The sequence below is a fragment of the Cebus imitator genome, unplaced genomic scaffold, assembly GCF_001604975.1.
Source record: "Cebus imitator isolate Cc_AM_T3 unplaced genomic scaffold, Cebus_imitator-1.0 Scaffold614, whole genome shotgun sequence".
Lineage (NCBI taxonomy): Eukaryota > Metazoa > Chordata > Mammalia > Primates > Cebidae > Cebus > Cebus imitator.
In genome coordinates this window covers 308,758-323,190 of record NW_016107929.1, presented here as the reverse complement: position 1 = coordinate 323,190, position 14,433 = coordinate 308,758, and the positions used below count along the sequence as shown (strand labels likewise).

The following is a 14,433-nucleotide window of genomic DNA, read 5'->3' as shown; positions in this document are numbered from 1 at the left end:
AATCTCTTTTAACTTCATGTACCACATCCCAGGCACACTGGTGCAAGGGGTAGGCTTCTAAGGCCTTGGGCAGCTCTGCCTCTTTGGCTTTTCCATGCTGAGATTGCAAAGTGCTGGTGGATCTATATTCTTGGGTCTGAAAGGTGACAGTCCCCTTCCCACAACTACACTCAGCAGTGTGCCAGTGGAGAGTCTGTGTGGGACCTCCAATCCCACATTTCACCTTGGTACTGCCCTAGAGTTCTCTGTGAGGGTTCTACCCTTGTAGCATGTTTCTGCCTGGGCACTCAGGCTTTCTCAGAAATACTGTGAAATCTAGGCTGAGGCTGCCAAGCCTTCTTAACTCGCTTTCTGTGTACTCACAGGCTTAAAACCGTAAGGGTTATTGCCAAGTTTTAAATGAGGAAACTGAGGCCAGTATAAGAAAATTAAATGCCAATTTATTCAGCTCCCGGGCAAGGTTCTATGGTCCCAGGGAAAGGGGGCCAGAGAAGTCGTGCCGACTTCCTGGGGCATGGGATTTTTATGGCTATGAGGAATAAGCAACAGCTGGGTGCTCTGATTGGCTCCAGGGGAGTGGGATTGGGACAGGGCAGGCTGCTATTGGTTGGCAGGTTGTTGGGCGGGTTTTCCAGTGCGAGAGCCAGCCAGGAGCCTTGCATCAGCCGGAGCCTTCCAGGGGAGCCATGCAGCAGAGCTAGGTGCTGAGTGCAGAGCCTGGTGCTGGGTGCAGAGTCAGGTGCTGAGTGCAGAGGTGGGTGTGTCTGACCTCCTGGCGAGGCAACTAGCCTTACAAAAACTACATGGAAGACACCAAAGTAAATGGTTTGTGCTCTCTGAAGCTGCTGCTAAAACTGTACCTGGGGCCCTTTGAATGGAGGCTGCAGCTGGAGCAGATTTGAGGAGCAGTGTCCAGAGGTTGCACAGGGCAGTAGGCCCTGGGTCTGGCCCCTGAAGCCATTCTTTCCTCTTAGGCCTCTGGGCTTGTGATGGGAAGGGCTGCCTCTTAGATCTCTGAAATGTCTTCAGGGCCTTTTTTTCATTGCCTTGGCTATTAGCACTTGCCTCCCTTTTCGTTATGCAAATATCTCCAGAAAGTGGTTGATCCACAGCCCATTTGAATTTCTCTACGGATAATGCTTTTTTTTCCTCTACCACTTGGCCAAGCTGCCAATTTTCTAAGCTTTTATGCTTTGCTCCTCTTTTAAATATAAATTACAACTTTAAGTCATTTCTTTGCTCCTGTAGCTGGCTGGTAGAAGCAGCCAGGCCACATCTTGAATGCTTCACTGCTTAGAAATTTCTTCCACCAGATGCCCCAAGTCATCACTCTTAATTTGAAACTTCCATAGATCCCTAAGGCATGAACAGAAAGCAACCAAGCTCTTTGCTAAGGCATAACATGAGTAACCTTTACGCAAGTTTCTAATAAGCTCTTCATTTCCATTTGCTATCTCTTTAGCCTGGACTTCTCTGTTCATATCACTATCAGCATTTTGATCACAACAATTTAACCAGTCTCTAAGGAGTTCCAAGCTTTCCCACGTCTTCCCATCTTCTTCTGAGTCCTCCAAACTTTTCCAGCCTTTTCCTATTACCAAATTCTAAAGTTACTTCTGTCATTTCAGGCATCTTTATAGCAATGCCCCAGTCCACAGCGCCAATTTTCTGTTAGGCTGTTCTTGTGTTGCTATGATGAAATACAGAGGCTGGTAAATGATAAAGAAAAGAAGTTTAATTGGCTCGCAGTTCTGCAGGCTATATAGGAAGCATGGTGCTGGCCTCTGCTTGGATGCCTTCTGATAAGGCTTCAGGAGGCTTACAGCCATGGCAGAAGGCAGAGGGGGTAGAGCGGCTTATCACATGGCAAGGGCAGGAGCAAAAGAGAGAGCAGGAAAATGCCACACTTTTAAAGAACCATATATTGGGAGAAATCATTCACTATTATAAGGACGGCACCAAGACATGAAGGATCTGTGCCCATGACCCAAACACCTCCCACTAGGCCCCATCTCCAACTTTGTGGACTACATTTTAACATGAGATTTGGGTGGAACAAATATCCAAACCATAGGATCTATTTACTCTGATGTTTGAAAAACTATGTATATTAAGAAAATATTCAAAATAGCCATGGATGTTAGTCTCTTGTGTCTGCATGGTTTTCCTTGGGATGTGTATTATTTTGTGTGATTGTAGATTTTATACATATATATATATATATATATGCTCCTGAAATTCCTGGGGGCCACATTTATTCTTTTTTATTCCATTTTATTTTTTACTTTATTTTTATTTTTTGAAGTGGATTCTCACTCTGTTGCCCAGGCTGGAGTGCAGTGGTGCAATCTCAGCTCACTACAACCTCTACCTCCCAGGTTGAAGCGATTCTCCAGCCTCAGCCTCCTGGGTAGCTGGGATTACAGGCACACACTCCCATGATCAGCTAATTTTTGTATTTTTGGTAGAGACCAGGTTTCACCATGTTGGTCAGACTGGTCTCAAACTCCTGACCTTGTGATCCACCCGCCTCAGCCTCCCAAAGTGCTGGGATTACAGTTGTGAGCCACTGTACCTGGACCCATTTTATTTTTTATTTCTCCCCTTTTCTATGTTTGTTATTAATTTTTATTGATTCTTTTTATTACCCTGGTGATTCTCTTAAAAAAATTTAAAATTCTTTTTCCTGTCCTCTTTATTTTTTGGCTTGTGTGTCTTTCCTATTACTGCTTGTTTCTTAAGTCTTAGGTTACTTCTTACTGAGTAAATTTCTTTTACTCTTTTTTTCTCTGTCTACCCAACAAATTTTTTGCCAATGTTGTTTCATTCTTCATGTTTCACTATTTGGAATAAGAGAATGCAACTCTTAAGTCCCTATTGTTCCATTCCCCAAAATGTAATTCTTTCCAAGGTTAAACAAATTCAAGGAGACGAAGAGCTCTAAAATCAGACAACAAACAAAAAGTCACCTAGGTATATTAAGCAGGAAGTGGTTACTTGAATTTACATACCTTCATGTAGTGGGTACCAACATTTTAATTTCCTTTCCAGGAAGTCATTGCTCTTCAAAGATGCTCTCTGGCTAATGATATGCCTAATGTATTTATTTTAAAATATTCTTTGTAACCCAATCTCTGGGATGTAAAAGATAGCCTAATAGTTTTCTTTATTGACAATGGGTGGTTACTTTTTTTATGTCTGTATAACCAGTTTATCTTGGTTAATTTCTAAGGTAAAAAGGAATGGCCTCTTATGCTACGGATGCCATGGGATAAAAAACCAGAAACTCCTCAATTACCATTCCCTTCATAAAATAATAATAAATATCAAATTTTAAATGGCTTCATTGAAATATTATTGTGTTTCTATATGATCTTCACATGCCATTCAAATGTCAACAAGCCCACATTTTTCTTTAAATATTTACTATTTTGCATCATTAACATTTTCAAAGATCATTGTTAAAGGCAAATATTTGTAGTTTTTAAAGTTTCCCCTTCACTCATGACTATTATAAATGTTTTTTTCTTATATTTGTTTATAATATAAGGAGACATAAACAGACTATACTAAAATTAAACTTTCCAAACATAGAAATAGGGATAGCTCTTTATTTTAGTGTAGGAATATATAATAATTTTACTGCAGTACAGCAATATTAATGAGACATATATTAATTGACTAGGATTAAATTTTAATCTTTAAACTCTCTACATTTTCTCACATATCAGATTTGTGACCCAAAGTCTCCTGATTTTTAGGATTTCCAACTTTTTGTGGGCAGAGACCCTAAATGAATAAAGCTTATTTAGGGTCTTAAAGATTTAAAAATATCTTTTATAATAACCTAGGCCTTGGCAGGCGCAGTGGCTCACCCCTGTAATCCCAGCACTTTGGAAGGCCAAGGCAGGCACATCATGAAGTCAACAGATCGAGACCATCCTGGATAACATGGTGAAACCCCATCTCTACCAAAAAATACAAAAATTAGCTGGGCATGGTGGTGCCTGCCTGTAGTCCCAGCTACTTGGGAGGCCAAGGCAGGAGCATTGCTTGAACCTGGGAGGTGGATGTTGCAGTGAGCCAAGATCGTGCCACTGCACTCCAGCCTGGTGCCTGATGACAGAGCAAGACTCTATCTCAAAATAATAATAACAATAATAATAATAATAATAATAACCTAGGCTTCTTTTTTGTTGTTGTTTTACATCTCTTGTAACAGCTTCATGAACATGAAGCCTACGGCTCTTTTTTTTTTTTGGTGAGATGGAGTCTCTGCTCTGCCACCAGGCTGGAGTGCAGTGGCAGCAATCTTGGCTCACTGCAACCTCTATCTCCCGGGTTCTCCTGCTTCAGCCTCCCGAGTAGCTGGGACTACATGCACTCACCACCAAGCCTAGCTAATTTTTGTATTTTTAGTAGAGATGGGGTTTCATCATGTTGGCCAGAATGGTCTGGATCTCTTGACCTCGTGATCCACCCACCTTGGCCTCCCAAAGTGCTAGGATTACAGGCATGAGCCACCGCGCCTCGCCAGAAGCCTACGGCTTAAAAAAAAAAATTATTTTACTATTGTGATAGGTACTTGTTACTCTACGTGTTATAATTCCTATAGGAGCAACAGTATGTTCAAAATCTGAGAAAGCCAAGCCAGAAACAAGGACAGTCGAGCAAAGCTGTCATGAATAAATCTATCAGAGATCAAAACAAAGATGATTATTTTGACAGTAAATTTTAAAAATGCTTTCTACATTCAAATATCTATGGAACTACACTAATTTGAACTACAAGAACAGCCATAAGTCAGCCTCAAATAATGTTTTTCGTTGTTCAGCAGGAGTAGGGGCAGGATAGGTATGGAGTGGGTTTTCAGTTAGTGATTGTCTCAGTTTAGGCTACTATAAAGAGTACTATAAACTGGGTGGCATATAAACAACCGAATTTTTTCCCTCACAGTTTGGGAAGTTATAAGCCTGAGATCAGGGTCCCAGCATGATTCAGATCTGATGAGGGCCCCCTGCCAAGTTGTAGGCTGCTGACCATTGTACACTCACATAAGGGAAGGGCAGTGACAGAGTCTCTGAGGTTCCATTGTTAAAGGCACTAATCCCATTCATGAGGGCTTTACCCTCATGACATATTCCCTCCCAAAGCCCCACTTCCTAATGCCATCACATTATCAGTTAGGATTTCAATGTATGAATTTTTGGGGGAGGAGGGGGAGAGGGAAACAGAAACATTCAGTCTATTTAACAGTGATACACATAATTCAACTTTTATTATCACCAGTCTTTATTAATTTAGCTGTTCTATTGCTCAAGAAATGTTATTTGGACCAGTTTTTCCATACGGTAACTTGACTTCCTCTTGACTCATTTAAAAGTTGCTGTCTCCTTCAAAGACATTTAGAGGTTGATCTGAAATTATAAAACAAGAGACCACAAGTTATTGTTCTTCTAAATAAGAATGCTAGCCTACATGAAGTTAAAGTTAAGACACTTGTGTGTGCACACACACACACACCCTGCAAATAATTGATAAATTAGAGCAGATTCAGTAGGTGCTATGTAGTGATATTTCTTTTTTGTGCAGATGCAGGTGCTATGCAATTTTCTTCCTGCTCCCATAATCTAGAATTCTGAATCCCAGAATGTAATAATTTACTTATCAAAGAAATTTGAGTTTTAAATAACATCAAAATTAAAAAGGAAGGTACAATTACATATGGTTTTGCTTTTTGGAATGCCTCTGGAAATTAATCTTTCAAAAGTTTTTAGTATAGATTCTGCTAAGTCAGAATTGATGATTAATGAGGTTTAGGCAGGGCAAAAGTCATAAAATAATAGACTTGCTCAGTGTTATGAGCTGAACTGGGTCCCCCAAATTCATATGTTCAAGTCTTAACCCCTGTTTCCTCAGGATGTGGTTGTATTTGGAGATTAGACATTTAAAGAGATAATTAAGGTAAAACGAGGTCATAGGGGTGAGCCCTAATCCAGTATGACTGATGTCCTTACAAGAAGAAATTAGATCACAGACAACACAGACCAAGCAGTGACCATCTGAAGGCATAAGTGACCATCTGAAGGCATAAGAAGATGGCCATCTGCAAGTGAAGGAAGGAGGCCTCAGAAGAAACTAAACCTCCAACATTTTGATAATGAACTTCCGGCATCCAGAATTGTGAGAAAACAAATTTCCATTGTTTAAGCTGCCCAGTCTGTGGTATGTTGTTTTGGCAGCCCTAGAAAATGAATACACTAAGCTCAATAATGAACTAAGCAGAATCACTGAGGGAAACATTTTTTCTAATATAGAACCTTTTCTAATATAAAGCCTCAATTTCAAATACTTCCGAAACAACACAGAGTATCCATTTGCAAAGAAAAATTGTGCTAATATAAATTGGTATTTATTAAAACCGGTTTAGAATAATCTACTCAATCATTTGTCCCTTATATCATGCAGATGAAAACATCATAAGATACACTTTGGGATATATTTTAAGTGTCTCACTGAACTTTTCCAAACAGAGAAATTGTCGGTAGTACATAAAGAGGAAAGAAGCTTTAACCATAAATATCAACCTTGGTATTAGAACAGTGATCATTAAATTATGTTGGAGTTAGTTATTATCTAAATGGTTTTTGTGTATTTCACCTCTGATTTTTCTAACATTTTTCATGTTATTATGGTAATAATATATTTTTGAGAAAAAAAAGAGAAACTGAAGCCCATTCACTTGGATCATTGGGTCAAGTTCGAAACAGTTTTGTGTTGGTGGTGTCTAAATATTCTGTAATAAAAATCAGGAGAGATGACTTATCTTTGCACCCTGGCATTTAATCCCATAAAAAATTTAGAATTGGCTTCGGATTACACAGAAATGCTCTTTCAGAATTGCTAGCTCACTCATGCTAGGAATTAGAAAGTGCTCTCAACATTATTTAGAAAGCACAGTGCTTTCTAATCCTACGACTTCACTGAGTTCAATTTTTTCTCTCCATAGTTGGGCCACCCACTGTCCTTGAGAAAAACCGCGGCTCTTTTTGTGCTGGACTTTTTAGCCGACTTTGATTTTACTTCTTTGTCCTGGCACCAGTAAGTGTTTTGGAATTGCCTCAATGCAACATTATTATATAACGAGTGCTTGTTTTTCTAAGCCTTTAGAGAATGATTTCACTGTTATCATGTTAATGTTTTCTCATCAGACAAAGCCACCTACATTTAACAAATATTAAGCATGTATCATCTGTCAGGCACTGGCGATTAAAGCAATAAGGAGTGATATTAATGCACTGAATCTAGGCAGTACTTAAGAGAATAAATGTGAACATCCTACGCTGTATTGTAAAAATGAACAGAAATCCTAGCAATGGAGGTTATCAATGTGCAGTATGTGAAGCTGAGATCTAATCAACCTCTTTTTAGTGACAGACTATCTGCAGCCTCAGCCAGTGCTCAGAACCAATTCTGACAAACTCTGTAAATTTTCTGTAGGAAAAACTTTCTCATCAATCTCTCTCTTTTCCAGAGCTTAACATAGAATATTTGATAGACTGGGGATATGAATCAGTGACATAATATATGGTAATATAAATACGGGAAAAAACATGTTTAATTATGTGACAATGGGAGATTAAATTATTAGTTCTACTGAGAGTAATACTTCTCAACTTACCTGGTGAGACTTGGAAGCCTAAGGTCATTTTGTGGTTTCAGAGGCAGGAAGAACTCCCAACAGTGATGTGTGGCTGGTATCTTCACAACCATGGTTGTGGATGTCATCTGAAAGAAAGGCAATGTCTGTGTTATTGAGTAGTAGAAAACTTCTCTGCAGAGGGAAGAGCTGTTAGGTACAGCGTCTGATCAGCTGGGAAAATATAATAGAGCAAGAAATGACTATCACATAAATGAAGAGTGTGCTTAGTTACCACTTTGAAGTAAAACAATTATCATATTTAAAAGGATAAACCATTAAGTGCTATCAAAACAAATAATACAGCTTTTCATCAGGTTATTAGATTTGCTCCCAGTATCTTAAAGGCCTAGAACTGTGATATTTATATTTTGATTTTTAAAAAGGGACAAGTAAAACTCAATGGTGAGTCATTGTCTAGAGATAGGAGGGTGCTAAAAATTGTATTGAGGGAATCGTTCCATTTTTGGCAGAATCGAGAGAAATAAAGAATTGCTGTCCGTGGATAGAGAAATTTAGATAACTAAATATTAAGAAGGTTGAATATAAGAGTGATTATTTGAGCTTTTAGTTTCCCATGCAGCCTATAAAAACCTAGGGAGTCACTACTCCCAGTCACGTAACAAGAAGAAGCTGAATAAACTGAAAATCAACAACTCCTCTTAGATCCATCAAAGAGCTGAGGTCATAGGGCAAATCACTACCACCAAAATTGGAGAGACAGGCAGAGACAGAGAATTGCAACTTACAGAGCAGAACCCCATGAGCAGAAACCTCTGTGGAAATCAGGAATGGGGGTAGGAAAATCTAAATTATAATTGACAAGTTGCTATAGGCTCAGAGTGGAAAAACTTCAGTATTAAAATCTCCAGGGGACCTGCATTTTGGTTTTACCTTTAGAAGCCTTAAGAAGTGATCACAGTGAAGACTGGAGCAAAATCATCTTGTGCCTTCTTTTAGGAGGCGGGGAAAGTAGTCATTTTGAAGTACATATAAAATATTGTGTAACAAGGCCTGTTTCTGTTTCTCCAGAGAGTCCAATGGGCTGGGGTTTTACCAGAGCCTAGCTGACTTGGGGGAAGGGAAATATTCAACTCCAGCTCCCTTTAGGTTTCCTATCTCAGCTAACAGGGGAACAAAACCTTAGAAACACTGTTGAAGGTCACAGTGCAGGGGCACAGGTTCACTAGAAGACAGGCTCAATCACAGGACAATAGTATGTTTCCCCTCCCGCAACACCTTGCTGTCACTTCAGTAGGGTTCCTATAAAATAACAGGAAATACAATAGATGAAATTGCACATCTGAGATCTTATTTAAGAAGTCACTAGGGAACCTCAAAGACAACAGGAGAGACACACAAAAAAAAGTGCCTCAGAGGAAATATCAGCCTCTGACACCTACAGCTACAGCAAACAATAAATACAGCCTAATCCCTAGCCAGGTAAATATAAAACCTTACACAGACACCCTCTTTACCTTAATTCTTTGTATACACTATATATCATATCTTGCTTTCTACAAAATAATTACAAGGCACACTGAAAGACAAAAAACAGAGTCTGAGGAGACAGCAAGCATCAGATCAGACTTAGATGTTGAACTGATCATACCAGAACTTTAAAACAACTATGATAAATATGTTATAGGATCTAAAGGAAAAAAAGGACAACCTGCAAGAACATATGNATAAGAGAGAGATGTTGAACTGATCATACCAGAACTTTAAAACAACTATGATAAATATGTTATAGGATCTAAAGGAAAAAAAGGACAACCTGCAAGAACATATGAGCAATGTAGACACAGAGATGGAAATTCAAAGACAGAATTAAAAATGTTAGACATCAACAACACTGTAATAGAAATGAAGCATGTCTTTACTGCGCCCATCAATGGACTGGACACAGCTGAGGAAAAAAATTCAGTGAGCTTGAAGAAACATTAATGGAAACTTCAAAAACTTAAATGCAAAGAGAAAAGAAAAAAATGACAGAACGGAATATCCAAAAATTGTGAAAGAACTACAAAAGATGTAACATACATACAATAGGAATACCAGAAGGAGAAAAAAGTGAGAAAGAAGAAAAATATTTGAAGCAATCATGACAGAGTTTCTCACAGCTAATGACAGAAACCAAAAACACTTATCCAGACAGCACAAAGAACACCAAGCAGAATAAATGCCAAGAAACAAAAATAGTGAGAAGTTTTTAGGCATTCATATTCAAGCTGCAGAAAATCAAAGACAAAGAAAAAAATCTTAAAAGAAGCCAGAGGAAAAACATTATCTATAGGAGCAAGGGTATGAATTAAATTGAACTTCTCTTCAAAAACTATGCTAAAAAAAAAAGAGTATAATAGCATGAAAAAAAGGAACCATCAACTTAGAATTCTGTATTCAGGGAAAGTATCCTTCAAAAGTGAAGGAAAAATAAAGGGTTTTCTCAGACAAATAAAAACTGAGGCTATTTGTTGCCAGTACAGTTGCCTTATAAGAAATTATAAAAGAAATTCTTCAAAAAGAAGGAAAATTAAATAGGTCAGCAGCTCTAATCTATGAAAAGAGAAGCATTAGACAGAAATTAGTAGAGGTAAAATAAAACCCTTAAATTTTTTTTATTCTTATTTGATCTAACAGATAATTTGCTCATCTTCATTCCTGAAAGTTATTTTTTCTGGATATAGAATTCTGGATTGACAGTTCTTTTCATTTAGCATTTTAAAGATTTTGTTTGTTTTCCTAGCCCCTTTAGAAATCTGCATTCATTTGAATTGTTGTTCCTCTAAACGTAATGTGTCATTTTTGTCTCATTACTTTTGATATTTTTTCTTTGTATTTTGTTTTCAGTAATTTGAGCACGATGTATCTGGGAATGTATATATTTAGTTTGGCGTTTGCTGAGCTTCTTAAATCTATTCATGTCTTTAAACAAATTTTTGAAGTTTTCATCCAATATTTCTTTTTAAAAAATTTCTGCACCATGCCTAACTTCTTTTTTCTAATACTCCAATGGCATGTATATCTTTTTGAGATGGAGTTTTGGTCTTGTAACCCAGGCTGGAGTGCAATGGCATGATCTCAGCTCACTGCAACCTCTGCCTTCCAGGTTTAAGCAATTCTTCTGCCTCTGCCTCCCAAGTAGCTGGGATTACAGGGGCCCACCACCACACCCAGCTAATTTTAGTATTTTAAGTAGAGACGGGGTTTCACCATGTTAGCCAGGCTGGTCTCAAACTCCTGACCTCGGGTGATCCACCCATCTTGGCTTCCCCAAGTGCTGGGATTACAGGCATGAACCACCACACCCCTGTTAGTATGTATATCCTTTGATATATCCCCATAGATTCCTCTCTCCTCATTTTTAAGATATTTTTTTCTCTCTATTTTACTGAATAATTTTCATTGATCTGTCTTGAAGTTCACTGACGTTTTTCTTTTATCTTCATTCTGTTGTTGAGGCGATTCAGTGTTTTTTTTTGAAAAAATTTTAAATACTGACATTTTTAATTTTTGAATTTCCATGTGATTCTGTTTCTCTTGAAAATTTCTGTATTAGTTTCTAGAAAGTTTGCCTTTGCCTCACAGAATATGGCTATAATAGCTGTGTTACAGTCTTTGCATGATAATTCCAAACTCTGTTTAATGTAGGCTGGCAACTGCTGGTTTTCTATTCCATGAGAATTGATCAGATACTCCTAGTTATTTGTATATAGAACAATTTTGGTTTGTATGTTGGATATTTTGAATATTATGTTGTAAGACTTCTGGTCTTAAAAAAGTTTTGTTAAACCCTTTGGAGAAGGTGCGTTTTTTGTTTTGTTTTGTTTTGTTTTAGCAAACGATCAACCCAATTAGGTTCAGATTGCAAGTTCTGTCTTAACCATTTGCAGTGGTTTATTTGGTGTCAATTCAGTTCTCAGACTTTGCTATACTGTTTGGATATGCTTTCTGTGTGTACCAAGATGAGTTGTTCTGGGATTCGAGTAGTATATATATTTTCTTTTGGTTCTCAAAGCATTTGCTATGATTCATTGTGTATGTTCTGCATATTTGCAGCTAAAAGGTAAACTTGGTACTTGTATTGCTTCAAGACCTCTTCTCCAGAGCCTCCATCTATGGAATTTCCTCTATGTTCTCTAGCTCCTAGTGGCTTCTTTTTCTATTATTTTTTAGCAAGAAAAACATGGATTATCTTACAGTTTTATTTTCTCATACTGCAGTAAAGTTTCACATGACTAGGAAGTAATAAGAGAAGAGAGAATGAGGATTTTCCCCAAACGATTTGAACATCAGGGGTCATTCTTTCATGCTCTGCTATCCAGAGAAACGAATCTTCTCTCAAACTTGGTTGCTATGTCTCCTTGGCTGTAGGAGGGTAGATATGCCTTTGAAACTGGCTGAGGGGTAGGGTCAAGAGAGCAAAATTAAAAATAAGAAGATTCCCTCATATTCCCTGGATCTCCCTTCCCCCGTCCTCTGGCTCGAAAGATGGGCTTTTTTAGGAGTTTAGGAGGAAACAAAAACAAAAAAAAAAGGAAATTTACCATCACAATCACAATAGCCTTTCCTCAGTTTTTACATTTCTTTTCAATATGTTATTTACTTTTCAGCATCTTAAGATTTTTTTTTAAGTGTACAGTTTGGTGAAATTAATACATTCATTTTTTTTTTGCAGCCATTACCACCATCTATCTCCAGAATTCTTTTTATCTTGCAAAGTGAAATTCCATAGTAATTAAAGAATAACTCCCCATTCTCCCTCCTTCAGCCCCTGGAAACTACCATTCTACTTTCTGTTTATATAAATTTAATTGTATATTACTTATATATTATAGATTATACATTAATTATACTATTCAATTATATAAAATACAATATATAATATAATAATATATGATATATGATATGTAAGTATATCATATATTATGTGGTATATGATATATAACACATCATTAATTTATTCTAATAACGTATTCTATAGTATATTATGTTAATTAATATAGTTTATTATTCTATCAATATATTAATTATATATAATATGTATTTTAATAATATATATTATTCCATAAGAATATACTATTATTGTTAATTATATGATTATATAATATCTTCTTATAAGTATATAATTATATAGTAAGATATTATATATTATAATAAAATAGTCTATTATATAATTAATTATTTTTTAATATATATGTTTTATAGGTTCCAGGGTACATGTGCAAATCATGCAGAATTGCTGCATAGGTACATACATGGCAATGTGGTTTGCTGCCTCTATCCCCCCGTCACCTATATCTGGCATTTCTCCCCATGTTATCCCTCCCCAACCTCCCTACCCCTCACTGTCTCTCCCCTAGTCCCTCCCAACAGAACCCAGTGTGTGATGCTCCTCTCCCTGTGTCCATGTGTTCTCATTGTTCAACACCTGCCTATGAGTGAGAACATTTGGTGTTTGATTCTCCATTCTTGTGTCAGTTTGCTGAGAATGATGGTTTCCAGGTTAATCCATGTCCCTACAAAGGACATGAATTCATTGATAATTAATTATTATTAATATAATATATAATATATTATTAATTTATAATTAACAATACATTTTAATAAATTATTTATTTTAATATATTAATTATAAATTTTAATAAATCATATATTTAAATATATTAATTAGTATATTATAATTTTTATTATATTATAATTATGTATTATATTTTATTATAATTACATATTATAATATATCATAATATAAAATTTATAACATATATAATAGTATTATGAATATATATAATATATAATTATAGTAATATAATTATGATATATCATTTACAATAATATAATTGTAATATATTGTAACATGTAATATTAATATATAATAATATAATATATATAATATACAATAATAATTAATATATAATAATATAATATAATGGTAAAAGTAGATCTAACATTTGATCCAGCAATCCCACTACTGGGTATTTAACCAGAGGAAAAGAAGTCATTTTATGAAAAAGACACTTGTACATGCATTTTATAACAATTTGCCATTGTAAAAATATGGACCCAGTCCAATTGTCCATCAATCAACAAGTGGATAAAGAAAATGGGGACTACATACATCATGGAATACTACTCAGCCATGAAAGGGAAAGAAATAATGGCATTTGCAGCAACCTGGATGGAACTGGATGCCATTTTTCTAAGTGAAGTAATTCAGGAATGGAAAATCAAACATTGTTTATTCTCATTTATAAGGGGGGGCTAAGCTTGAGGATGCAAAGACATAAAAATGGTACAATGAACTTTGGGGCTCTGGGGGAAGAGTGGGAAGGGGGTGAGGAATAAAAGACTACACATTGGGTAGAGTGTACACTGCCCAGGGAATAGGTGCCCCAGAATCTCAGAAATTACCACTAAAGAACTTATCCATGTAACCAAACATCACCTGTTCCCCTAAAACTACTGAAATAAAACAAACAAACAAAACATGCTACCAGGGAAAATCACTTAACCACAAAAGAAAATAGTAAGAAAGGAAGAAAGAAGGAGAAAAGTTATAAAATCACCATAAAACAAATAAAATGGCAGTAGTACATCCTTACTTATCACTAATAACACTGAATGTAAATGGACTCAGTTCTCCAGTTAAAAGGCATAAAGTGGCTGAATGGATAAAGAAAGAAGACCCAACTAAATGCTGCCTACAAGAAACTTACTCAACTTAAAGGCGCACA

General features: G+C 36.5%; 1 protein-coding gene across 1 annotated transcript in view; it reads right to left on the bottom strand.

Moving 5' to 3' along the window:
- Window positions 1-5,248: 5,248 nt before the first annotated feature.
- The window catches only part of CD163L1 (CD163 molecule like 1), an 83,778-nt gene continuing 74,593 nt past the window's right edge, over window positions 5,249-14,433 (bottom strand). Inside the window, exons 19-20 of the mRNA XM_017517061.2 lie at window positions 7,682-7,788; window positions 5,249-5,417 (exon numbers count right to left, since the gene is read on the bottom strand). Of these exons, the coding sequence (XP_017372550.1) occupies window positions 7,706-7,788 (83 nt within the window). The 3' untranslated portion in view covers window positions 5,249-5,417; window positions 7,682-7,705. The remainder of the gene's footprint in view (window positions 5,418-7,681; window positions 7,789-14,433) is intronic.